General features: G+C 38.8%; 1 protein-coding gene across 1 annotated transcript in view; it reads left to right on the top strand.

Moving 5' to 3' along the window:
• The first annotated feature begins 1443 nt into the window (after positions 1-1443).
• drosha (ribonuclease 3 drosha) overlaps positions 1444-27685 on the top strand; it is a 45922-nt gene continuing 19680 nt past the window's right edge. The window contains exons 1-9 of the mRNA XM_071660500.1: positions 1444-1690; positions 4067-4215; positions 7045-7556; positions 10814-10981; positions 11990-12179; positions 12506-12622; positions 15726-15869; positions 26451-26601; positions 27345-27552. Of these exons, the coding sequence (XP_071516601.1) occupies positions 1572-1690; positions 4067-4215; positions 7045-7556; positions 10814-10981; positions 11990-12179; positions 12506-12622; positions 15726-15869; positions 26451-26601; positions 27345-27552 (1758 nt within the window). The 5' untranslated portion in view covers positions 1444-1571. The remainder of the gene's footprint in view (positions 1691-4066; positions 4216-7044; positions 7557-10813; positions 10982-11989; positions 12180-12505; positions 12623-15725; positions 15870-26450; positions 26602-27344; positions 27553-27685) is intronic.

Here is a 27685-nt window from a genome sequence, read left to right as displayed (position 1 = left end):
TGCTATTTCTTGCATTAGTGAGGTAGCACCAGGATCAGATGAAGAATGGCTGCATTTGCGTAATGCATTCTTTAGCTGTCATATGTAATGAAATAAGACCACAGCTTCCTATCCGCAGTCAGGCCCCACAGACCTTTCCATGGTTTATCCCAAATACTTCACATTCCCTGGTTCAGTCCATTGACATCACGTCGACCCCAGTATACCACATCTTTCCAGTTCACTCTGACCTGTGCAAGCCTTTCAGTCTCCTGCATTTTCATGCCCCAGTTGCTCAAAATCTTTTTCACTCCCTCCTTCCATATCCAAATTGTTCTCCCGTTCTCCTTGTTCCCTCCAGTCCTGACACATATCCTCTTTGTCAACCTTTCATCACTCCTTCTCTTCATATGTCCAGACCATTTCACCTCACCCTTTTATGCTTTCTTAGCCACACTCTTTTTATAATCAAGCATTGTGTATCCCTCCAAAATATATATATCACTGATTTTCTTAGTCTAGGCATGCATGTATTCTATTCCAGCTTCTCTTCTCATAAGAATATTATAAGAAGCTTATGATCCTTCTAGGAGATCAACTATTAAGTATACCTTTGTATTTCCAGATATAAATATGATCAGGGTGACAAAGTTTCAAGGAGTCCAGGGAGACGTTCACATTCTACTTCTCGTCCATGTTCACCAGAAAGAAAAAGGTGAATGAACATTTTTTGGAGAAGGAAATATCATAGTTGAATGTTGTGCTGAAATTTCGAGTGTAGATTTTTTTGTACATCTTCATGGTATGATAGACATAGTCAGTCATTTAGGCAGGAGCATTAAGTAGAAACATCAGGTTGAAGTAGATTGCAGGAACATTAGGTAAAAGTAGTTAGTAGGAACATTACGTCGGAGCTGCAAACACTGTGCTAGAGTTGTCCTCTGCCAGTGGCCTGTTAAGGGTGAGGCACTAGATACTAAGAAACAGTACTGGAGTCCACTAGTTATAGAAACTGCTGCAGCTTACCTCTCACTCCATATACTTTTGGGTTTTTCCACAAATTATCTCTATCAACCCTATCATATGCCTTCTCCAGATTCATAAATGCTACATACAGGTCCATCTGTTTTTCTAAGTGTTTCCCACATGCATTCTTCAAAGCAGACACCTACTCCACACATCCTCTATCTTTTCTGAAATCTTACTGCTTTTCCCCAAGCTGATGCTGTATACATGCCCATGTATTCCCTGTGTGTCGTAGAAGGCGACTAACTGTTTTACATTGTGGATAGCTAAAATACTTTGTATGAAAATTTCTAGTTCTGTAACTCTGAGGCAAAGATGAAAGCTGTTAATTTTTTAGATTTTTCTTCATCAGAAAAATTAGTTATTTTAGCTTGTTTTTGAAGATTAATTCTTAATTAATACTGTTACCTTGGATTTGGTTTTCTTCTTGGCAAAGACTACGTGCTTCAAGAAGCCCAGATCATCACCATTCCAAGAGTCCTGATTGGTCTGGATGCAGTAAGAAACGAGAAAAATGCTTGTCTGATCTCGGTGAGGAAAATCAGGACCCTGGAAATGTAAGAGTCATGGTTGAAGAAGAATCACAGAAATATCCTGGGGAAGAGGAAGTAGAGGAGGAAGAGGAAACAAAAGTAGCATGGGTGCGCTCAGCCCCAGCTGACCTTTATTACCAGAGAGATGATAAGTGAGTTTTGACTTGGTTAATTAGTGGCATGTAATAGCTTTTTCATTATTGTAGGTGATGATCTTTTGATAGATTTTTTGTAAAGTATAACTAAGTCCCAGATTTTTTTTTTTGTAAAGAATAACTGAGTCCTTTTATACATAATATTTCTTACAACATCTGGGAGATATAATACAGTACATTTTCATTAGTGTTACATGATGTGTAAGTGAAAGATTTTAGAAAAGAGGGAAGTTTTGATTACATGAACTGAGAAAAAATCATAGTATTTAGCATGTGAGAATAACTGTTTGCCCATTAACTTAATGTATTATTGAGTATAGGTGATATTACACAACTTTTTAAGATATCCCATACCTGGAGTAGTAGTAAAATACTGGTTTACAAAACAATATCAAAATACCTTAGGATTGTGTTCATGGCAGACCTGATCCTTTTACTGGATCATAGTAATTGTTTTCTTTTAGGTGAATTCCCCCACCTTGACTCAAAGATTGCTTGATGGAGGAAGGAGGGTAGAGTTTTAGCAGGAGGGATGAACCCCTTTAGCTAATTTAGAGATGATCCATATTGCTTCTGAAGAAATACTTGTAGATTGCAGAAGCAGGTGTCTGAGTATAGGAATGAGTGAAGGAGAAGGTTGAGGGTTAATGTAAATAAAAGTGAGATTATTAAATTTAGCAGGGAAAAGATACAGGTTGATTTGAGTATGACTTTGGATGGAAGGAACTTAGAGGAATGGAATATTTTAGACACCTGTGCACATACATGTTACCAGATGGAACTATGGAAGCTGAAGTAAGCCAGAGGATGGATGAGAGGGCTAATGTCCTGGATGCATTGAAAAGTGTTTGGAAAGAGAAGGCAAATATGGGCATGTTTGATGGTTTAGTAGTCCTGACAGTGTTACATAGATGCTAGGTGTGGGCCACAGATAAAAAAAGGTCCAGCAATGGGTGTATGTGTTACAAATGAAATGCTAGAGGACAATATGTGGTGTGAAGAGGGATGATTGAGAAAGAAATGATAGGTTACGGGAGAGATGTGGTGTAAAGAAGAGTATAATTGAGAATTAACAAGGTGTCCTGAAATGGTTTTCACAAATGGAGAGGATGAGAGACATACTAAGAGAGTATATGTGTCAGAAGTGAGGAGGACAAGGATAAGAGGGAGGCTAAGCTGGAGATGGAAGGATGGAGTGAAAGATGTTCTGAGTGACTTAGGCCTAGGTATGAGAGAGGATTTGAAGTATGCATGGGATAAAGTCAACTGGAGCAATATGGTTTGCATGAGGCATTGTGCTGTCATCTGTCGTTGGGCTGAACCAAGGCATATGAAGCAGTCAGGGAAAACCACAGAAAGGTCTTTGGGACGTAGTTGTATGTAGGAGACTCAGGTTTGGTGTATTATACAAGGCAGCTACATAGTAGAAGTGAATCATTGTTCATGTCTCTGGTGCTAACTCACTAGAAGGGACACAGTGAGCAAGTATGAAAAAACTTGTAAATTTTAAGGCAGTTTACCGGCAAGTAAGCTGACGTATCATATGTGTGAAGATAATGTGTAAATCCTCATGTAGAGGTGGCTTAGGAGACAAGTTGGAAGGGAGGATGTTGAGTGGTTCTTGGTGAAGCTGGGTCTGCATCAAGGATGTGTGATATTACCGTTGTATTTCAATTTGCTTATAAATAGGTTGGTGATTGAAAACGAATTCAAGAGTTTTATTAAAGCAGGGGGTAGATCTATGGTGTTTTAGGGGCTGGAAGCATGAAAGCTGAATCAGCTGCTGTTTGCAGATGATGCAGTATTGGTGACAGAGTGTAGAGAGACATTCCAGAAGTTGACAGGTTTTTGTATCAGTTACTTAAACTAAAGAAATGTCCTGCAAATTTATAAAGAAGAGAATCTGAATTAGTTTTTGTATAAATAGTTATAGAAGCATAATTTCTTTCTATATTTATAAAATCATTTCATACATTCAAGAGGAGAAGGTTGCTCTTGCACATCTTTTCAACTTGTGATTATTCTGCTCTCTATTCTTTAACTGCCAGTTTAAATTTTTTTGTATTTGTAATTTATTGGAGGACCCCTTTCTCAGAGGGTTGTTGTACTATACCATGACCTTGTTTCAAGGGGCACATGCAGCCTAAGGCTGTATTGCAGTGGTTAGCAGGGACAGATGAATTCCTTTGAAGTGAGTTCTGTGATGAGTCTGTACCCTGTTTCATCAAATAATGATGATACAACCTCACTAAAGACAAATTTTCACTTGCAGTGTTACCTTATGCAGTCAGAGGCAAGTTTCAATTTTCATAGTGTTTTAACTTTTAATTGTGCAGTACTTCAGTTTACTCAGTTTTTCTTATTCCTTTCCAGAAATCCAGTAGTCATGCGAGCTACAAAAAAATTAATGATGCTCTGTGAAACTTTTGAAGAGAAGTTGATAAGAAGAGGGGTTAGGATCAGAGAAGAAAAGAAAAAGCAAAGAGAAGAGAAAGAAGAGAAGCTACAGCAGCCATCTTCAGGTAGTTTTAATCAGTTCTTATTTCTTATGTATTTGTTATTTATATTATGTTTGAGCAGTTAAGTATTTACATAAAGGTTTAATAGCAATGGTTAGTTGATATATCAAATTCTGCATTCTAGAAAATCATGTTGCTGGTTCATTGTATCTTTTATCTTTACATTGGCTTGCATTGTGGGTGATACTGAATGCTAATGATAATGTGTATGTAATTCTGTTTTTGATGCCTCATATCTATTTTATACATTTCTTTAATGTTGTAACAATATAAACCAAGATTAATTTTGCAACACTCTAGATATGACTCAGAGGCCTAAAAGAATAACAAACTACAGAGGTAAAGAAAAGTGTTGTATGACTCCTTTTTCAACAAGAATGATAATTTTTGTGACAATTCTATGTCAGTTGAGAATTTGTCATATTATTTTGAAACATGGTTACATAATGGATAGAAGATCTTTCCTAATGTGTGACACCTGCAACTGCATTATTGCCATGGAATATGTACCGATAGAATGACAAAAGTATGACTCAGTATCATAGGTGAATTTCCTGAAAACATTTAAAGAAGTAAAAGTGTTGAAGATATGGTAGATGCTAATGTCGATGTAAGTAGATTAGCAAATTTTTAAAGGAAGCAAGAGTATACAGTATGATTGTATATGAATAGCTTTTAAGTTTTGAGATAGATAATGCTGGAAATAACCTTTAGGTACTAGCACTTTACAAATTCCACAAAATCAGATTGTTTTCCACTCATGTGAAAAAGGATAAGGGTATTTCAAATGAATATCTAATCAGAACAGAGTATTAGAAGAAGCTTTGAATGTGGTGTTCAGGATATGCAACTGACTAGTTTATCAGATGATTTTAATTATTTTTTCTAGTACTATTTCTGGTATGATATACTCCACTGGGTAGAGAACTTGGAGGGTATGAGAAGTATGAATATAAAATTTTGTGGTCCTCAAGCCATTTTGTTGAAATGAGTGATTAATGAAACTTCATTATTTGAGTCATTTTTTATTTCAGAATGATATTGCCAAATCATTTTTACTTCATATTGAAAGCATGTTGGATCTACCAGCACATGTTTATGACTACATGCAATCATCTGGAAATGCTCAGTTACCAAACTTGCCCAACCAGCCCAAGCCTTGGCAATAATCCTTATAGTACATATATTCTTGATACACATTATCATCCAAAAGTTATGGCTGGGTTAATTAACTGTAGATGAAGAAAAAAATTTTTGCTTGAAAAGATCTACTAATTACTTTTGATTGCTGTAATGCTTGAGATAAGCAAGTCTAACCAAATGCTGTTAAAGAAATACCTTTGATCGTCTTTTAAAATCTTACATTTATGAATTAGGGAATGTTATGGGAATTAGGTACTTTGTATTCTATGCCTTTTTGTTGTAATATTGTTTTTGTGCAAAGATTGCTGATATGATTGAAAGATTAATATTTCTTTGGTCAAATCGTAGATGGCACTGTTTACTAGTTCATCATTAAATTTTACAACCTCAGAATCCCCTTTTTAGGGTTCCTGCAGCTTCAAGACTGTTCTTCAATCAGGGAGATGATAGACCCCTTAGAAGTGAGGAGTTCCTTGATGAGACTGTACTCTTTTTTTATCCTTTGACATTGATACAGTCTCTTAAAAAGTGTCTTTTCACTCTTGGTGCTACCACTTGCTTATGAAACCCTGTAATACAATTGTTTACCAGTAACAGTTTTAAATGAATGTGTGCTGGCTTTATTAAATGATTTGTTTAAACTAGCATAGTTAAGATTTTTAGGCTGTGCAACTCAGATCTTTGTTGGTGTACTAATTGTATTATTTTACACTGTGCGATCATTATGGAAGGAAAGAATATGAATAACAGAAGATGAGAAGACATAAGAAGTACTTTTTCATATTGTTATGTACAGTACATCTAGTATCACATTTTGATATACATTGTGTGTTTTATTTGGGAATTAGGTATTCTGTATGAAGTAATCATATGTTTGTGTAAGGATTGCTGATTTATCTTTTGTAATTACTTTACCAGTGCACAACTAGCAGTTGCTTTCATCTTTGGTATATCTTTCATGTACACAGAAGTGACTGCTTTGTAAGTGGAACAGAGAAGCAATGTAGTTTTGAAGTTTCCTTTTCTTGCTAACTTTCTGAAGAGAAATGGGGATAACTTTAAGCCCAAGAACAAGAAAGGTCTACCTCCAAAATACCAAGACTGGTTTGAAGAGTGTTTTAGAGCTCTTTGGGAAGTGGCTACACAATAGTACCTCTCTCCCTTTTGGGCCTCTTGAGAGGCCTAAGTTTCTAGAGTTAGATCTGACCCCTTGGTTATAGATCAGGCAGCTTTCACTGTGAATGTTGATATTGATTATGACCATTTTGATATTTTGGAAAATATTTAGGTAGGTTCCTACCCTCTGTGCCAGGTAGGGTTATGTCCACCTTATCTTGATAAGAAAGGCACTATGCATGCATTCTGCTAATCCTCAGGCACTTCATCATGATTCATACATACATTGAATATCCTCACCAACCAGTCAGCAACACAGTCACCCCCTTTTTTAATGAATTCCCCAGCAGTACCATCTAAACCTGCTGCCTTAACAGATTTCATCTTCCAGAAAGCTTTCACCAACCAATATGCTTACTATGAATTAATTCCTAGCAATTTATTTTTTTTTCATTTATTTGGAAAGAAAATAATTGAATATCATATAGTTTAAAGGAATTATGCTACTTTCTGTCCAGAGCATGATTATTTATATCATTTTAGGTAATATAAAAGTAATGTGAATTTTTTCAGTTTGCAGGAATATTAACATCTCAAAAAATGATGGTAACAAAGATGAAGAAAATGTAACTGAAGTTACAAAAGAAAACAATGAACAAGACACTGTAATTAGCAACAGCAAAGAAAAGAGTGAAGTGTATAGTAATAAAGATGTCCAAGATGATGATTTGATTATTACAAAAGGAGATGGTGATTCTGAAGCATCATTAGATAAAGAAGCTAAAGGTGAAGGACATTTGCATGATGAGAACAGGTGTGATACAGAATCATCAGTTACATTTAGAAAGTGTAAACACAGATGTAGGCATAAGAAGAAATGTGAAAAGCTAGAGGACCAGTGCAGAACTTTAGAAGACTCTGATAGTACGAGTGGCAGCAGCAGTAATGACAATGACAGTGACAGCACCACAAGCAGTGATGAGGATGATGAGAGTGAGATGGACAGGATATCCAAAGAACTTGAAAAAAAACGTAATCATCCTGATCGCTTACACCCAGAGTTGTGGTTCAATGATCCAGGGGAGGTAAGTATCATTTTTAATCTTGATAAAGTATTCTGCTATGAGTGCCTCTTTAACCCTAATTTTTTTTTCCTTTTGCAGATAGGTTTTCAGTTAATTAGCATCTTCTGTTGTTGTAACATAAATGATATGGCTTTTTCCCATGATAGGATTGCTGTTATTGATTTATTCCCAAACATTTTAGTTAGTGGCTGTATGCTTCCTTGTAAATATTGAAGAACCAGCAAGAATGTTTATTATGATTTACAGGAGAAATTTCCATTTTGGTTTATCATAAGTGAGGCAATCTCTGATTACTAATTTTTTTGATACTTGTTCACCTTTTCCTTCCTTTGCAAGGCTAGCACTAAGAACAGACCATCATATCTGTCCTGTATGGTGCACCAAAACCAGCATCCCCATACACAACTAAGCCCCACAGACCACTCTGTACTTTCCCCTGACCACTTCACATATCCTGGTTCAGCTCATTGACAGCTTAGTGCCCCTTCTGTGGCTCATACTCCAAAACCCTCCCAATTACCTTCCTCATCACCACAACCATAAACAGTAACCAGCTATAGTGACATCACACATCCTTAATGCAGACCCACCTGCACTTTGAACTACTCACCCTCCTCCATTCCTACTAGTGCACTCACCTTACTATACTAAAGAAAAAGATATCTTTACTGCTTCTAATAGCTTTCTTCCCACACAGTATATTCATAGCATCCTACATAAGGCATCTCAGTCAACCTTGTTGTACACTTTTTCCTGATACCTAAATGCCACATAAAAATTTTTCTCTTTAAATATTTCTTACATATATTTTCCAAGTGAGCTTGGGAAGGAGACCTGTGTGGGGAAGTACCAGGAGAGACTGTGTACAGAATGGAAAAAGGTGAGAACAATGGAAGTAAGGGGAGTCGGGGAGGAATGGGATGTATTTAGGGAATCAGTGATGGATTGCGCAAAAGATGCTTGTGGCATGAGAAGAGTGGGAGGTGGGCTGTTTAGAAAGGGTAGTGAGTGGTGGGATGAAGAAGTAAGAGTATTAGTGAAAGAGAAGAGAGAGGCATTTGGACGATTTTTGCAGGGAAAAAATGCAATTGAGTGGGAGAAGTATAAAAGAAAGAGACAGGAGGTCAAGAGAAAGGTGCAAGAGGTGAAAAAAAGGGCAAATGAGAGTTGGGGTGAGAGACTATCAGTAAATTTTAGGGAGAATAAAAAGATGTTCTGGAAGGAGGTAAATAGGGTGCGTAAGACAAGGGAGCAAATGGGAGCTTCAGTGAAGGGCGTAAATGGGGAGGTGATAACAAGTAGCGGTGATGTGAGAAGGAGATGGAATGAGTATTTTGAAGGTTTGTTGAATGTGTCTGATGACAGAGTGGCAGATATAGGGTGTTTTGGTCGAGGTGGTGTGCAAAGTGAGAGGGTTAGGGAAAATGATTTGGTAAACAGAGAAGAGGTAGTAAAAGCTTTGCGGAAGATGAAAGCCGGCAAGGCAGCAGGTTTGGATGGTATTGCAGTGGAATTTATTAAGAAAGGGGGTGACTGTATTGTTGACTGGTTGGTAAGGTTATTTAATGTATGTATGACTCATGGTGAGGTGCCTGAGGATTGGCGGAATGCGTGCATAGTGCCATTGTACAAAGGCAAAGGGGATAAGAGTGAGTGCTCAAATTACAGAGGTATAAGTTTGTTGAGTATTCCTGGTAAATTATATGGGAGGGTATTGATTGAGAGGGTGAAGGCATGTACAGAGCATCAGATTGGGGAAGAGCAGTGCGGTTTCAGAAGTGGTAGAGGATGTGTGGATCAGGTGTTTGCTTTGAAGAATGTATGTGAGAAATACTTAGAAAAGCAAATGGATTTGTATGTAGCATTTATGGATCTGGAGAAGGCATATGATAGAGTTGATAGAGATGCTCTGTGGAAGGTATTAAGAATATATGGTGTGGGAGGCAAGTTGTTAGAAGCAGTGAAAAGTTTTTATCGAGGATGTAAGGCATGTGTACGTGTAGGAAGAGAGGAAAGTGATTGGTTCTCAGTGAATGTAGGTTTGCGGCAGGGGTGTGTGATGTCTCCATGGTTGTTTAATTTGTTTATGGATGGGGTTGTAAAGGAGGTAAATGCAAGAGTCCTGGAAAGAGGGGCAAGTATGAAGTCTGTTGGGGATGAGAGAGCTTGGGAAGTGAGTCAATTGTTGTTCGCTGATGATACAGCGCTGGTGGCTGATTCATGTGAGAAACTGCAGAAGCTGGTGACTGAGTTTGGTAAAGTGTGTGGAAGAAGAAAGTTGAGAGTAAATGTGAATAAGAGCAAGGTTATTAGGTACAGTAGGGGTGAGGGTCAAGTCAATTGGGAGGTGAGTTTGAATGGAGAAAAACTGGAGGAAGTGAAGTGTTTTAGATATCTGGGAGTGGATCTGTCAGCGGATGGAACCATGGAAGCGGAAGTGGATCATAGGGTGGGGGAGGGGGCGAAAATTTTGGGAGCCTTGAAAAATGTGTGGAAGTCGAGAACATTATCTCGGAAAGCAAAAATGGGTATGTTTGAGGGAATAGTGGTTCCAACAATGCTGTATGGTTGCGAGGCGTGGGCTATGGATAGAGATGTGCGCAGGAGGATGGATGTGCTGGAAATGAGATGTTTGAGGACAATGTGTGGTGTGAGGTGGTTTGATCGAGTAAGTAACGTAAGGGTAAGAGAGATGTGTGGAAATAAAAAGAGCGTGGTCGAGAGAGCAGAAGAGGGTGTTTTGAAATGGTTTGGGCACATGGAGAGAATGAGTGAGGAGAGATTGACCAAGAGGATATATGTGTCGGAGGTGGAGGGAACGAGGAGAAGAGGGAGACCAAATTGGAGGTGGAAAGATGGAGTGAAAAAGATTTTGTGTGATCGGGGCCTGAACATGCAGGAGGGTGAACGGAGGGCAAGAAATAGAGTGAATTGGAGTCATGTGGTATACAGGGGTTGACGTGCTGTCAGTGGATTGAAGCAAGGCATATGAAGCGTCTGGGGTAAACCATGGAAAGCTGTGTAGGTATGTATATTTGCGTGTCTGGACGTGTGTATGTACATGTGTATGGGGGGGGGGGTTGGGCCATTTCTTTCGTCTGTTTCCTTGCGCTACCTCGCAAACGCGGGAGACAGCGACAAAGTATAAAAAAAAAAAAAAAAAAAAAAAAAAAAAAAAAATATTTTCCAAAGTTGACCTTGGTGTGACTCCACCAAGTTTGGTAAGTTATTCACACAAAATTGAATTATTTTCATAGATGAATGATGGCCCTCTTTGCCGATGTTCCCTGAAGGCCCAACGATCAGGAATCCGACATGGATATTATGTTGGGGAGGGTAAATTACCGTCATGTGATCCTTGGACAAATAATGCAGATCACCTCCATCATTACCTCATTACAATATCCCCACCCACAAACTTCCTGGTGAGTATCATGCTTGTATATGATGTTTATAGATAGTTTCTTTCAGAATCTAATGGCTTTTCCAGCCTGAACAATGTAGCGTGAGGAACAATGAGTAGCCTCATTTATACTTAGGTGTTTCTCAAATTCATGTATACAGGACATTATTCATCAGTTATAGTAATAAGAATTGTAATAACAGTAGTTAATATGATACTGTACCTTTTGTGAATTTGCTAAAAAGTTTGACGTGAAATTATGGAGTATTCCTGTCTATTTGTATCTGCCTGTCTGTTTGACTGTCTGTCAATCTTATGTTCTGTGTGCTACATTGAACAAAAACATCCACATTTCACTTCGCTCCCTAACATTTCCATTTGCCCATCTACCCATATTTGCCAACACATCCAGTACACAAGATCCAAAAATTAGTGCTCCCACATTCTCATCTTATACAACTGTCATCACAAACAAACAGTTCACTCAGTTCTGAAGTATCACTTTATAGTAATTTTATTAACCTGAGTACACTAGATCCCTTTAGACAGATACATATGTTATCCTCTTTAATATTTAGGCCTTAGATTAAAAGTAGTATTCTTGAGTAAGATATCCATTAATCTCTACCCCATAAATAAGAATTAACTTAATGATTGTTATTATCATTTTGGTTTTGTACTCTATATATTGTTATTATGTGTAATGTTCCTCTATTTATCGTGTGATTCTCAATAACATTCATGTTTAGGTAGAGATGTTTGTCTCTGTAAAAAGAGTGTAGTGATATAGAAATTTTCCCCTAAGTCCATATTGTTTTTTTCACTTACGGACAGAGCACCATAAGAAACTAAGAGATAACTTTTATGATAGAGGGTTTAAACACAGCTTCATTTCAGAAAAAAGTTTGAGAAGGATATTTCATGTGCAACCCTTCTCTGGATAAAAGGCCATGTAATACACTGCAAACCAATAGATATTTTTATCATAAGTTTGTTTTATGTCCATGATATCCTTTTTCACTTTTAACAGATTAAAACTCCAACTGTGATAGTGCATGACAGCCATGAGTTCCTTTTTGAAGGTTTCTCTTTGCTGTCACATCACCCACTTGAAGAGGTACCAACTTGCCGGGTTATTCGCTTCAACATTGAATACACCATTCTTTATATACAGGAGAAAATTCCAGATAACTTTTGCATTCAGGAGCTTAATTTGTTTTGTGAGTATTTCTTTGTTTTTAGAAAGTTAGTGATAGAAAATTTCTTGTGACTTAAGTGCACTTATTGTCCTCTGTTTATGAGAAGTGAAGGAATACTGTGTTGTCTATTAACCATATGGCACAGCATTCACAACTCATGAGACAAATGTTCAACCTTGCAGGCAGGTGATACTGAGCTGGTGGTTTAGTCTTTTAAAATCCTGTCACTTACACTCCCCACACAAATGGGATGAGGTATGAAGGAGTTGATTTTTAATATGTTCATGGTAAGTGCCAGTTAGATATTGTACGATTTCTTATTTATCTTACCAATACTATATTTTCAGATTCATTCCTCTTTATTGAGCTCTTGGAACTTGTTGACTTGAATCTCTGTGCAATGGGTGATTCTGAAGGATGCCCAAGATTTCATTTCATGCCTCGATTTGTGAGGAAACTTGCAGGTTAGTAGTGAATCATGAGGTGTCAGTGTTATTTTTACATTATTTTTTTACTTCATTTTTTAACATGATTGTGTCTTGTTTAGTCTATCTTTAATCAGATCAGAAAATATGTTTCATTTCTTAGAACTGTACATGGTGCTCCCTAACTTATGATGATTCGACTTACAATTTTTCAGCTTTGTGATACGTATTCAGTAGAAATCTTACTTCAAATAATGAATTTTGATCTTTTCCTGGGCTAGAGATATGTGGTATGATACTCTCTTGTGATGCTGTGGAGTGACAGGGAGCTGCAGCTTCCAGTCAGCCACTTGATCATGAGTGTAAACAATCATTACTCTACAGTGCACTTTGCTGCCAGCATTTTTTGGATTTAGTTTTATGTGTTTTTGCATCCAAACATATTTACAAAATGCCCATCTATGTCTCCTGCCTCTGGTGGGAAGAGGAAGGCAATTACTCTTGAAAATAAAGATAATTGCCCAGCATGAAGGTGGGAAGCCATTTGCCCAGCATGAAGGTGGGAAGCCAGCAATGGCCATTACATTGATTTAGGATTTTCGAATAGACGATCTCAACCATCTTAAATGATAAGAAGCGAATCAGTGATGCAGTGAATCTTCAGCATCAGTTAAATCTACTGTCATCACAAAGAAAAGAGCTGAGCTGATTGATGATATAGAAAAATTACTTGTCACATGGATAGAAGAACAGACACAGAAGCGCATACTATTTAGCCTATCCAGGCTAAGGCAAGAAGTCTTTTCGATACACTGAAACCGTGCCAATTATCCTACATATATGCAAATATTTACAGCAACACTTCAACATGGTTTTCATAATGTAGATGTTAGCAGTGAGGCAGCAAGTGCTGAAACTATAGGTGCTGAAGCTTGTAAGGAAGAGCTGCTTATGTTAATTGTGGTTGAAAAATATAAGTGTTCTGAGAAGGTTTAAGGTAGGCTAGGCTAAGCTATGATGTTTGGTAGTTTAGATGTATAGTATTGAATGCATTTTTGACATGATGCTTTCAACTTTTAATGGATTTATCGGACTGTAACCCCATCGTAAGTTGGGGAGCACCTACAGTGTGTCCAAGGTTGATATATTTTCTTTAGTTTATGATATAATAGCTCTTACAATTTTGTTCATCAAAGTATTAGATTTCTTTAGTGTAATGACAGATTAACACTTACCAATCCACGTGAATTTAAGTGTCCGTAAAGTATGTTAGGTGAACTTAAGATTAATGGCTGCATCATGAATATGAAGCATATCCTTTCCTCATTCAGCATCACAATATCTTCATAACAAGTTAATGGTACTATATCTTTTTATGTCTGTCAGTCTATATATTGTTTGCAGTTTCTGGCCCTATTGTGAGATGATGCTTGCATGCTCTTAGACCTCCTTCAGATACCAGTATACTATATTCTTTGTGTATTTTCATCCATTACTCACCCATAACTTTGCATTTCTTCATTATGAATATTCATAATTTCTTCGGACTTATGCTCTCTTATCTTATTTGGATTTTGCCTTTCAAGAAAAATTTTTTTATCTCCATACCTGTACCTTAACCCTTTTGCACCATACCTGTACCCTCCTATGGGGATCCTGAGGCACTCAGGAAGTTGGCTACATCCACCGAGCAGGACAGCAGGTCAAGGAGTGAGGTGATGTCTTTATGGGATTAGTACAGGACAGTGTTCAGTGTGGAAGTTACATCCTGGGCATAGGTGGTTGCATCTTGGGCATGAGGGGTCTTGCAATATGTTGAATTGCTCTCTTTAGTGCTGGAGAGGTGAATTGAGTCTAGAATTCAGGTGAGTAAGTATCACTCATACTTGTCTGGGGAGTTTAGTTTCAGGCTGATATATGTCTGGTGGAGTGAAGTTTAAGACTGGGTTATGAGGGCGGAATTCAATTCATGTAGGTCATATCAGTGAATACATGTTATGTCATGTTTCTATATCTTTTGGGGATAGGGCAGAAAGAATACTACCCTCGTATTCCATGCATGTCTTAGCAGACAACTAAAAGAGTGGTAGCTACGGGTCAGAAACCCTCCTCTTCATGTACTTCTGTTTTTAAAAGATGGAGTAGAAGGAGCCAAGCAAAAGCAAGGGGTGCTCATCCTCCATGAAGGCTCAGGTTAGGGTGTCTGAATGTGCTTGGATGTGACCAGATGAGAAGAAGGGAGAGATAGGTGTAAGTACATGTTTGGAGAGGGGAACCTGAATGCTCTGGTTCTGAATGAAACTATGCTCAATGGGAAGGGGGAAGAGTGGTTTGGGAATGTCTTAGGAATAGATTCTGGGATTGGTGTAGTGGTAAGAGCAGTGGAGGGGTGGCACTTCTGCTTAAAGAGTTATTGTGGGAGTGTGTGAAAGAGTTAAAGAAAGTAAGCTCTGGGCTGATATAGAAGAAAATGAAAGTGGATTGAGCAAGGTGGGTGATTGTTTGTGCCTATATACTTGGTAGCAAAAAGAGCAAGGAAGAGTAAAGTGTTTTGGGAAGGGCTGATTGAGTGCACCAGCAATTTTGACATAAGGAATCGAGTAATAGTGATGGATGATTTGATTGTAAAAGTGGGTGATATAACAGGTGGAAGTATAATTAGAGGGCATGGGGTATCCATTTTGAGTCAAATTGAAAATGATGAACAGCTTATGGAATATTGCACTGAAAAAGAATTGATGATTGGGATACCTTGTTTAAAAAGAGGGTCATATATAAGCATATGTAAGCAATTGAGGATGATGTGAGCAAACACTATTGGACTATCTGCTTATGGAAAGGCATGCTAAAATGAGGTTTTTGCACTTAAGTGTGATAAGAAGAGCAGCTGGTGGGATTTTTGATCTCATCTTGATGATGGTGAAAGTTTATAGAGGCTGTGAGCAAAGATGAAATGATATTAGTGGGAGTGAGCTTGGAAAAGTGAGTGAGCTTGGAAAAGAGGCTTGTGTGAGGGAATACTAAGTGAAATCGGATGATGAATGGCAAAAGGGGAGAGGAAGCAAAACTAAGGGGGTGGACAGGAATAGGAGGCATGAAGATGTGATAATGTCTTATATTCTTTCATACTCTTTATTTACAGATAATGGTAAAGAAATCCTGTCAATGAATGAAGTTCTCTGTTTTCTGTTGAAGAACAGTGGGCCTCTTATTCAACCTGAAGACTTGGCACAGCTCCTGAGTATGTCTCAGTATCAGTGGCAGAACTATGCAGACCACCTCAAAGGTAGGTCTTTTCAAATCATGTTGGACGAAATGTACACAAATCTATGCAGTAGCACTGGAGCCCCTGCTACTCAAACTATTCTGCAACTAACTACAAGCCCCTAAGTAGAAATGAAAAATATTACCCCTGACTCACACTACAGCAACCTCTGCTCACAGATTCCTCCATATACATGGTAATGTAACTCAACAAGCACCAAACAGCCAACCTCTCAGCTCAGTCTTAAACTCCAGCCCACCAGACATACACCCATCAGAAATCACGCTCCCTAGACAAACATGAGTCACACTCTCCTGATTATACTCAAGACATCACCCATCCCTACACCATTACAAACATCATCTCGGCAAGGGGGATAAAGGTGAGTGTTCAGACTATTGAGGTATAAGTGTGTTGAGAATGCCTGGTAAGTTGTATGGAAGGGTATTGATTGTGAGGTTGAAGGCATGAACAAAGCATCAGATGAGGGAGGAGCAGTGTGGATCAGATGTTTGCTTTAAAGAACGTGTGAGAAATACTTAGAGAAACGGATGTGACATTATTGGATCCGGAGAAAGAATATGACAGGGTTGATGGATGTACCTTGTGGAAGGTTTTGAAGATATATGGTGTGGTAGGAAAGCTGCTAGAAGCAGTGAGAAGTTTTATCAAGAATGACAGATGAAGGGTGTTTAAGTTGATTTGGTATGTGAAGTGAGAGATTCATGGCTAGTGGTTTGGTGAAAAGAGAAGAGGTGCTGAAAGCCATGTGTTAGGTGAAATGCAGGAATGTGGCCAGAGTGGATGTAATATCAGTTGAACTTATTAAGGATGATGGTAACTATATTGTTGATTTTATTGTTAAGGATTTTCAGCATATGTGAGATACCTGAGGATTGGTGGAATGCATCTATAGTGCCATTGTATAAAGGCAAGGGGGAAAAAAAGATGAGTGTTCAAACTTCAGAGGTATAAGTTTTCTTTAGTATACCTGGTAAGTTGTATGGGAGGGTATTGATTGAGAGGGTGAAGGCATATATAGAGCATCAGACTGGGGAGGAGTACTGTGGTTTCAGAAGTGTTAGAGGATGTATGGATTAGGAGTTTGCTTTAGAGAAAGTTTGAGAAATATTTAGGAAAACAGTTGGATTTGTATGTGGCATTTATGGATCTGGAGAGGGCATAGGATAGGGTTGATAGGGATGCTTTGTGGAAGGTCTTAAGTGTATGGTGTGGGATGAAAGCTACTGGAATCATTGTGAAGTTTTTATCAAGGGTGTAAGGCTTGTGTACGAGTAGGAAGCGAGGAGGGTGAATGGTTTTGGGTGAAGGTTGGTCTGAGGCAGGGATGTGTGATGTCATCATGGTTGTTTAATTTGTTCATGGATGGGGTGGAAAGGTTGATAAATGTAAGGACCAACAGACCTTTCCATGTTGCCCTGTTGTCTTAACCTTGTATATATGTACCATAGGTTTACTCTTGTGTATGTATGCATATACAAACCCTAGCCAATTATGTGTGTGTTTAAATATTTGTACTGTATGGGGAGGGAGTTTTACACCCTTGGGGCTCCATCACTTGAACATTCATTACTATCATAAAACTTCTTAGATTTATTTGTGCAATCGGGAATAACCATCCCTTCAGTTACTTTATTCCATATACTTTCCACGTATTCCCCGTGTGCTATAGAAGGTGACTAAAGGAGCAAAGGTGGGAGCCAAGGGCTGGAAACCCTCCCCTTCTTGTATCTCAATTTCTAAAAGAGGAAACAGAAGAAGGGGTCCAGCAGGGAGTGTTCATCCTCCTCAAAGGCTCAGATTGGGGTGTCTGAATGTGTGTAGATGTAACCAAGATGAGAAGAAAGGAGAGATAGGTAGTATGTTTGAAGAAAGAAACCTGGATGTTCTGGCTCTGAGTGAAACAAAGCTCAAGGTTAAAGGGGAAGAATGGTTTGGAAACATCTTAGGAATGTATTCAATGGTTAGTGAGAGGACAAGAGCTAAGGAAGGAGTAGCATTACTCCTGATGCAGGAGTAGTTATGGGAGTGTGTGATAGAGTGTAAGGAAGTATATTCTAGATTGACATGGGTAAAACTGAAAGTGGATAGAGAGAGATGGGTGATTATAGGTGCTTATGCACCTGGTCATGAGAAGAAAGATCATGAGAGACAAGTATTTTGGAAGGAGCTGAGTGAGTGTGTCAACAGTTTTGGTGCATGAGACTGGGTATTAGTGATGGGTGATTTAAATGCGAAGTTGAGTAATTTGGTGGTTGAGGTTATAATTGGTGTACATGGGTGTTCAATGTTGTGATGCAATGTTGAACAATTTGGCAGTTGAGGGTATAATTGGTGTACATGGGTATTCAGTGTTGTGAATGAAAATGGTGAAGAGCCTGTGGATTTTTGTGCTGAAAAAGACTGGTGATTGGGAACACCATGTTTAAAAAGAGATATACTACTCAAGTATACGTATGTGAGTAAGAGAGATGGTCAAAGAGCATTATTAGATAATGTGTTGATTGATAGGCATGTAAAAGAGATACTTTTGGATGTTAATGTGGTGGGAGGGGCAGCTGGTGGGATGTCTGATCACTATCTTGTGGAGGCGGAGGTGAAGATTTGTAGAGGTTTTAAAAATGAAGAGAGAATGTTGGGAAGAAGAGAGTGGTGAAAGTAAGCGAGCTTGGAAGAGAGACTAGTGTGAGGAAGTACCAGGAGAGATTGAGTGTGGAATGGCAGAAGGTGAGAGAAAATGACATCAGAGGAGTGGATGAGGATGTATTTAGTGAAGCAGTAATGGCATGTGCTGGAGATGCATGTGTCATGAGAAAGATTAGAAAGGGTAGTGAGTGGTGGGATGAAGAAGTAAAGTTGTTAGTGAAAGAGAAAAGAGAGGCATTTGGATGATACTTGAGGAAGGAGTGCAAAATGACTGGGAGATGTGTAAGAGAAAACGGCAGGAGGTCAAGAGGAAGGTGCAAGAGTTGAAAAAAAGGGCAAATTAGAGTTGGGATGTGAGAGTATCATTAAACTTTAGGGAGAACGAAGAGATGTTTTGGAAGGAGGTGAATAATGTGTGTAAGACAAGAGAACAAATGGGAACATCGGTGAAAGGGGCAAAGGGGGAAGTGATAACGGTTAGTGATGCAGTGAGGAGGAAATGGCAAATGTAGGGTGTTTTGGTCTGGATGGTGTGTGAGATGAAAGAGTCAGAGGGAGTGGTTTGGTGAAGAGAGGAGAGGTGCTGAAAGCCTTGCAGAAGGTGAAAACTGGCAAGGCAGTGCATTTAGATGGTATTGCATTTGAATTTATTAAGAAAAGGGGTGAATGTGTTGTTGATTGGTTGGTAAGGATATTCATGTATGTATGGATCATGGTGAAATGCCTGAGGATTGATGGAATGCATGTATAGTGCCATTGTACAAAGGCAAAGGGGATAAAGGTAAGTATTCAAACTACAAAGGCATAAGTTTGTTGAGTGTTCCTGGAAAATTGTTTTTGGAGGGTATTGATTGAAAGGTGAAGGCATGTATAGAGCATCAGACTGTGGAGGAGCAGTGTGGTTTTAGAAGTGGTAGAGGGTGCATGGATCAGGTGTTTTGAAGAATATATGTTAGAAATACTTAGAAAAACATGGCTTTGTACATAGCATTTATGGATCGGGAGAGGGCATAGGACAGGGTTGGTAGAGATGCTTTGTGGAAGGTCTTAAGAATATATGGTGTGGATGGTAAGCTACTGGAAGCAGTAAGAGGTTTTTATCAAGGGTGTAAGACATGCTTACAAGTAGGAAGAGAGGAGAGTGATTGGTTCCCAGTAAAGATCGGTCTGTAGCAGGGGTTTGTGATGTCCCCATGGTTGTTTAATTTCTTTATGGATGAGGTGATTAGGGAGCTAAATGGAAGAGCTTTGGAGAGAGGGGCGAGTATGCAGTCTGTTGGGGATGAGAGGGCCTGGGAAGTGAGTTAGTTGTTTGCTGATGATATAGCATTGGTGGCTGATTTGAGTGAGAAACAGAAGTTGGTGACTAAGTTTGGAAAAGTGTGTGAAAGGAGAAAGTTGAGAGTGAATGTGAATAAGAGCAAGGTTATTTGGTTCAGCTGGGTTAAGGAACAAGTTAGTTAGGATGTAAGTTTGAATGGAGAAATATTGGAGGAAGTGAAGTTTTGTAGATATCTAGGAGTGGACTTGGCAGCGAATGGAACCATGGAAGTGGAAGTGAGTCATAGGCTTGGGGAGGGGGTGAAGGTTTTGGGAGTGATGAAGAATGTTTAGAAAGAGAGAACATTATCTCAGAGAGCAAAAATGTGTATGTTTAAAGGAATAATAATTCCAACAATATATGGTTGCAAGGCATGGGCTGTAGATAGGGTTGTACGGAGGAAGGTGGATGTATTGGATTTGAAATGTTTGAGGACAGTATGTGGTGGGAGTTAATTTGATTGAGTAAGTAATGAAAGGGTAAGAGAGATGTGTGATGATATAAAGAGTGTGATTGAGAGAGTACAAGAGGGTGCGTCAAAATGGTTTGGCCATATAGAAAGAATGAGTGACGAAAGGTTGACAGAGAAGATATATATGTGTTAGAGGTGGAGGGAACAAGGATAAGCGGGAGACCAAATGGAGGTGGAAGGATGGAGTGAAAATGATTTTGAGTGAATGGGGCCAGAACTTGCAGGAGTGTGAGAGGCATGCAAGGAATGGAGTGAATTGGAATGGTGTGGTATACCAGGGTATATGCACTTGGTGGATTGAACCAAGGTATGTGAAACGTCTTTGATAAACCATGGAAAGGTCCGTGGGGCCTGTAAGTGGATAGGGAGCTGTGGTTTCAGTACAGTACACATGACAACTAGAGACTCAGTGTGAGTAAATGTGGCCTTTCTTTGCCTGTTTTACTGGAGCTACGTCGCTGATGCAGGGGATGGCGATGATGTTTTCTTTGGGGTGGGGTGGCGCCAATAATGGATGAAGGCAAGCAAGTATGAATATGTACATGCGTATGTATGTATTTGTCTGTATGTGTATGTATGTGTATGTATATGTGTACCTGTTATGTATATGTATGTGTATGTACATGTATGTATATATGTGTGCCTATGAGTGAATGGGTCTTTCTTAGTCTGTTTCCTGGCACTACTTCGCTGATATGGGAAACAGCAATCAAGTATAATGATTATAATGAACTACTTTCATACTGTGTAGTACTGTAAATTCATTTTAATATTATTTACTGAATTTCATATTATATCCTGTGGTTGCATTATCCCCATGTTTCTTGAAAATCTGTTCACTGCCTACATCATTGATTTGTTTTAAAAGCTTGAAGGTTGTGATCAGGTAACCCCTCTCTTCTCTCTTCATAGGTGGGCAGATTTGAAGCCTCTAGCTTATCCCTGTCACTTAACTCTCTTAATTTTGGTACCTTCTTTGTGGCCCTCCTCTGGACCTTTGTTGATTTTTTATGCTCCTTTCTTTTGGTGCAGTGACAACTTGAAAAGCATATTCTAGTTGTGTGTGTGTGTTTGTGTGTGTGTGTGTGTGTTTGTGGTGTTTCTTTCTTATGTATTTGTACATGTATGTGCTGTCAGTGGACTGAACCAGGGCATGTGAAATGTCTGAGGTAAACCATGGAAAGGTCTGTGGGGCCTGGATGTGGATAGGGAGCTGTGGTTTCGGTACATTACACATGACACCTAGAGACTGAGTGTGAACAAATGTGGCCTGTTTTGTCTGTTTTCCTGACACTACCTCACTGAACTTGTGGGTAACGAAGCTGCTTCCTGTGGGATCAGGTAGCAACAGGAATGGTTGAAGGCAAGCTGGCATGAATATGTACTTGTGTATATATATATATATATATATATATATATATATATATATATATATATATATATATATATATATATATATACATGAATATGTATGAATATGTACTTGTGTATATATATATATATATATATATATATATATATATATATATATATATATATATATATATATATATATACACAAGTACATATTCATGCTAGCTTGCCTTCAACCATTCCTGTTGCTACCTGATCCCACAGGAAGCAGCTCCAACTGCAGCACTCGGAGGACTATTAATTCTTAAAGCTTGGTAAACTGTTGCAAAGTGCATCACACAAAGTGAAAACTAATGTTATTCCAGTCACTTTTTTTCTTTTTTTTTTTTTTTATAAAATTGATTGTACAAGTGTGCTAAGAGTTGGAGGATTATACAACTAAAGGCAGTGCCAATGATATGTCATGCAAGTGTTAAAAAAATTGTTTTTTCTCTGTTGAATGGGTGCATAGACTTTTGATCATCTTGCTATATATATATATATATATATATATATATATATATATATATATATATATATATATATATATATGTCAGACTAATGATAAAATGGTGATAAATAAACTTTCAAGGTATAGTGCTTACTTGTTATATGGTTTTTCATTAAACATAGATTAATCTGTTGAACCTCAAAAAAATGTTTTTTTTTTTTTTTTTTTTTCATACTATTCGCTATTTCCCGCGATAGCGAGGTAGCGTTAAGAACAGAGGACTGGGCCTTTGAGGGAATATCCTCACCTGGACCTCTTCTCTGTTCCTTCTTTTGGGGGGGAAAAAAAAAAAAAAAAAAAAAAAAAGAAACGAGAGGGGAGGATTTCCAGCCCCCCGCTCCCTTCCCTTTTAGTCGCCTTCTACGACACGCAGGGAATACGTATATATGTATATATGTATGTGTGTGTGTGTGTATATGTGTGTATGTATGTGTATGTGTGTGTATGTGTATATGTATATATATATGTATATTATCCCTGGGGATAGGGGTGAAAGAATACTTCCCACGTATTCCTCGCGTGTCGTAGAAAGCGACTAGAGGGGACGGGAGCGGGGGGCCAGAAATCCTCCCCTCCTTGTATTAACTTTCTAAAAATTGGAAACAGAAGAAGGAGTCACGCGGGGAGTGCTCATCCTCCTCGAAGGCTCAGAGTGGGGTGCCTAAATGTGTGTGGATGTAACCAAGATGTGAAAAAAGGAGAGATAGGTAGTATGTTTGAGGAAAGGAACCTGGATGTTTTGGCTCTGAGTGAAACGAAGCTCAAGGGTAAAGGGGAAGAGTGGTTTGGGAATGTCTGGGGAGTAAAGTCAGGGGTTAGTGAGAGGACAAGAGCAAGGGAAGGAGTAGCAATACTCCTGAAACAGGAGTTGTGGGAGTATGTGATACAGTGTAAGAAAGTAAATTCTCGATTAATATGGGTAAAACTGAAAGTTGATGGAGAGAGGTGGGTGATTATTGGTGCTTATGCACCTGGGCATGAGAAGAAAGATCAAGAGAGGCAAGTGTTTTGGGAGCAGCTGAATGAGTGTGTTAGTGGTTTTGATGCACGAGACCGGGTTATAGCGATGGGTGATTTGAATGCAAAGGTGAGTAATGTGGCAGTTGAGGGAATAATTGGTATACATGGGGTGTTCAGTGTTGTAAATGGAAATGGTGAAGAGCTTGTAGATTTATGTGCTGAAAAAGGACTGATGATTGGGAATACCTGGTTTAAAAAGCGAGATATACATAAGTATACTTATGTAAGTAGGAGAGATGGCCAGAGAGCGTTATTGGATTACGTATTAATTGACAGGCGTGCGAAAGAGAGACTTTTGGATGTTAATGTGCTGAGAGGTGCAACTGGAGGGATGTCTGATCATTATCTTGTGGAGGCTAAGGTGAAGATTTGTGGGGGTTTTCAGAAAAGAAGAGTGAATGTTGGGGTGAAGAGGGTGGTGAGAGTAAGTGAGCTTGAGAAGGAGACCTGTGTGAGGAAGTACCAGGAGAGACTGAGTACAGAATGGAAAAAGGTGAGAACAATGGAAGTAAGGGGAGTGGGGGAGGAATGGGATGTATTTAGGGAATCAGTGATGGATTGCGCAAAAGATGCTTGTGGCATGAGAAGAGTGGGAGGTGGGTTGATTAGAAAGGGTAGTGAGTGGTGGGATGAAGAAGTAAGAGTATTAGTGAAAGAGAAGAGAGAGGCATTTGGACGATTTTTGCAGGGAAAAAATGCAATTGAGTGGGAGATGTATAAAAGAAAGAGACAGGAGGTCAAGAGAAAGGTGCAAGAGGTGAAAAAAAGGGCAAATGAGAGTTGGGGTGAGAGAGTATCATTAAATTTTAGGGAGAATAAAAAGATGTTCTGGAAGGAGGTAAATAAAGTACGTAAGACAAGGGAGCAAATGGGAACTTCAGTGAAGGGCGCAAATGGGGAGGTGATAACAAGTAGTGGTGATGTGAGAAGGAGATGGAGTGAGTATTTCGAAGGTTTGTTGAATGTGTTTGATGATAGAGTGGCAGATATAGGGTGTTTTGGTCGAGGTGGTGTGCAAAGTGAGAGGGTTAGGGAAAATGATTTGGTAAACAGAGAAGAGGTAGTGAAAGCTTTGCGGAAGATGAAAGCCGGCAAGGCAGCAGGTTTGGATGGTATTGCAGTGGAATTTATTAAAAAAGGGGGTGACTGTATTGTTGACTGGTTGGTAAGGTTATTTAATGTATGTATGACTCATGGTGAGGTGCCTGAGGATTGGCGGAATGCATGCATAGTGCCATTGTACAAAGGCAAAGGGGATAAGAGTGAGTGCTCAAATTACAGAGGTATAAGTTTGTTGAGTATTCCTGGTAAATTATATGGGAGGGTATTGATTGAGAGGGTGAAGGCATGTACAGAGCATCAGATTGGGGGAAGAGCAGTGTGGTTTCAGAAGTGGTAGAGGATGTGTGGATCAGGTGTTTGCTTTGAAGAATGTATGTGAGAAATACTTAGAAAAGCAAATGGATTTGTATGTAGCATTTATGGATCTGGAGAAGGCATATGATAGAGTTGATAGAGATGCTCTGTGGAAGGTATTAAGAATATATGGTGTGGGAGGAAAGTTGTTAGAAGCAGTGAAAAGTTTTTATCGAGGATGTAAGGCATGTGTACGTGTAGGAAGAGAGGAAAGTGATTGGTTCTCAGTGAATGTAGGTGTGTGGCAGGGGTGTGTGATGTCTCCATGGTTGTTTAATTTGTTTATGGATGGGGTTGTTAGGGAGGTAAATGCAATAGTTTTGGAAAGAGGGGCAAGTATGAAGTCTGTTGGGGATGAGAGAGCTTAGGAAGTGAGTCAGTTGTTGTTCGCTGATGACTCAGCGCTGGTGGCTGATTCATGTGTGAAACTGCAGAAGCTGGTGACTGAGTTTGGTAAAGTGTGTGGAAGAAGAAAGTTAAGAGTAAATGTGAATAAGAGCAAGGTTATTAGGTACAGTAGGGTTGAGGGTCAAGTCAATTGGGAGGTGAGTTTGAATGGAGAAAAACTGGAGGAAGTGAAGTGTTTTAGATATCTGGGAGTGGATCTGGCAGCAGATGGAACCATGGAAGCGGAAGTGGATCATAGGGTGGGGGAGGGGGCGAAAATTCTGGGGGCCTTGAAGAATGTGTGGAAGTCGAGAACATTATCTCGGAAAGCAAAAATGGGTATGTTTGAAGGAATAGTGGCTCCAACAATGTTGTATGGTTGCGAGGCGTGGGCTATGGATAGAGTTGTGCGCAGGAGGATGGATGTGCTGGAAATGAGATGTTTGAGGACAATATGTGGTGTGAGGTGGTTTGATCGAGTGAGTAACGTAAGGGTAAGAGAGATGTGTGGAAATAAAAAGAGCGTGGTTGAGAGAGCAGAAGAGGGTGTTTTGAAGTGGTTTGGGCACATGGAGAGAATGAGTGAGGAAAGATTGACCAAGAGGATATATGTGTCGGAGGTGGAGGGAACGAGGAGAAGAGGGAGACCAAATTGGAGGTGGAAAGATGGAGTGAAAAAGATTTTGTGTGATCGGGGCCTGAACATGCAGGAGGGTGAAAGGAGGGCAAGGAATAGAGTGAATTGGAGCGATGTGGTATACAGGGGTTGACGTGCTGTCAGTGGATTGAATCAAGGCATGTGAAGCGTCTGGGGTAAACCATGGAAAGCTGTGTAGGTATGTATATTTGCGTGTGTGGACGTATGTATATACAGGTGTATGGGGGGGGGGTTGGGCCATTTCTTTCGTCTGTTTCCTTGCGCTACCTCGCAAACGCGGGAGACAGCGACAAAGTATAAAAAAAAAAAAAAAAAAAAAATATATATATATATATATATATATATATATATATATATATATATATATATATATATGCATATGTTGATATGTATATGTATGAATATGTGTGTGTATGGTTGTGTTTGTATATATATATATATATATGTATATGAGTGGATGCGCCATTTTTTGATGTTTCCTGGCGCGACCTCGCTGACACAGGAAACAGCAATTAAGTATGATAAATGAATAGATATGTTTATGTTTTTTGTGTGTACATTATATCTGTGAGTTCCCTGCTCCAAATACATAAAGGATGCAATCATCGGAAAAGCTGATAATGGTGATAGTGTCAGGAACAAAAACATTTTCCTGATTATACTGCAGGTATGATTTTATGCACCGATATATGGGCTGATATTAGTAAAATAATGTCTTTTAAAGTGTAAGTCTCTTCTAAATCTTGTTGCATTCCCAGGCATGGTGGTAACTTCTCCAGGCATGAAACCTTGCAGTATCCGAGTTGACCAGTTAGATCGTGACCAAGTTAGTGAAGAAACAATCAATTATCCTGTCATTGTTCATTTTGGCATCCGTCCACCACAGCTGTCTTATGCTGGCAATCCTGAGTGAGTGTGAATTTGCTCTGGTTTTAGAAACTTTGATTACTTCTTTAGGTATGCTAGATGATGATGGAGGTAGTTTTAAAGACTGAATATGTCAGTGAGCTAAGTGAACGTTGTTTAGCATACTTTCTGTTTACAATCGTTTTACTTTTCTGTGTTTAATCAAAGTCACTACTTGCTGTTGCTGCTATTTTCAGTGGATAGATCATACCATCACTTAACTCACACATATGAATCCTCAGTTTATGACAAATGTGCTAAAATGACCAGTCTCAGTCCTAAAACATTTTTGATGATATATGTTGCACTAAAATTTGATTCTCCAAATGAAACTACAATAATGTATCTATTTATATTTACACTTCATTCACACGCACAAAATGCCTCCAGTGAACTTAATCAAATATCATTTTTGTGGCATATTAATTGAAAATGCATATAAAGAATAAATGTATGTATTTATGTGATATTTGATACATGATTGCTTCTCCTACATTAGTTTCCTTGTGTCAGTAACAAATAAACAATGGCCTCACTTGCACACATCCACTACTGAGCTGTCATTCACATTATACCTGACAGAAAGGATTGGGCATCGTTGATATAGATAAATAGAGAAAAAGGATGCATGCAAATGAGGTCATACTTCATATGTTCTTGATGCAACTTTGTTTAGGAAGGAGAAGCAATTTAGTATGAAAAAGAAAAAATATGCTTTTATTTATTCATTCATCTGTCTGTCTTAGGTATCAGAAAGCTTGGAGGGAGTATGTTAAATTTCGACACTTATTAGCAAACATGCCAAAACCATCATTTGAGGACAAGAGACGTTTAGAAGCAAAAGAAAATAGATTACAGGAGATGCGAATGACTTCCAAAATGAAGCGAGATGTAACTGTAGCTGTTTCTGCCCAAGGTTTTTACCGAACAGGAATCATGTGTGATGTTGTTCAAGTAAGAAATTTCAAGCATTTATGGAAATTTTCATTTCATACTTGAACTTGATTGCAGTTTTCTGCATTAGTGAGGTAGTGTCATGAACAGACAAAGAAAAAAGGCAACATCTGCTCTTATCCATTCTCTGCTA

The sequence above is a fragment of the Panulirus ornatus genome, chromosome 71 (genome assembly GCF_036320965.1).
Source record: "Panulirus ornatus isolate Po-2019 chromosome 71, ASM3632096v1, whole genome shotgun sequence".
Classification (NCBI taxonomy): Eukaryota; Metazoa; Arthropoda; class Malacostraca; order Decapoda; family Palinuridae; genus Panulirus; species Panulirus ornatus.
Note: the sequence above shows the minus strand (reverse complement) of the source record. Positions and strands in the feature narration are given on the sequence as shown.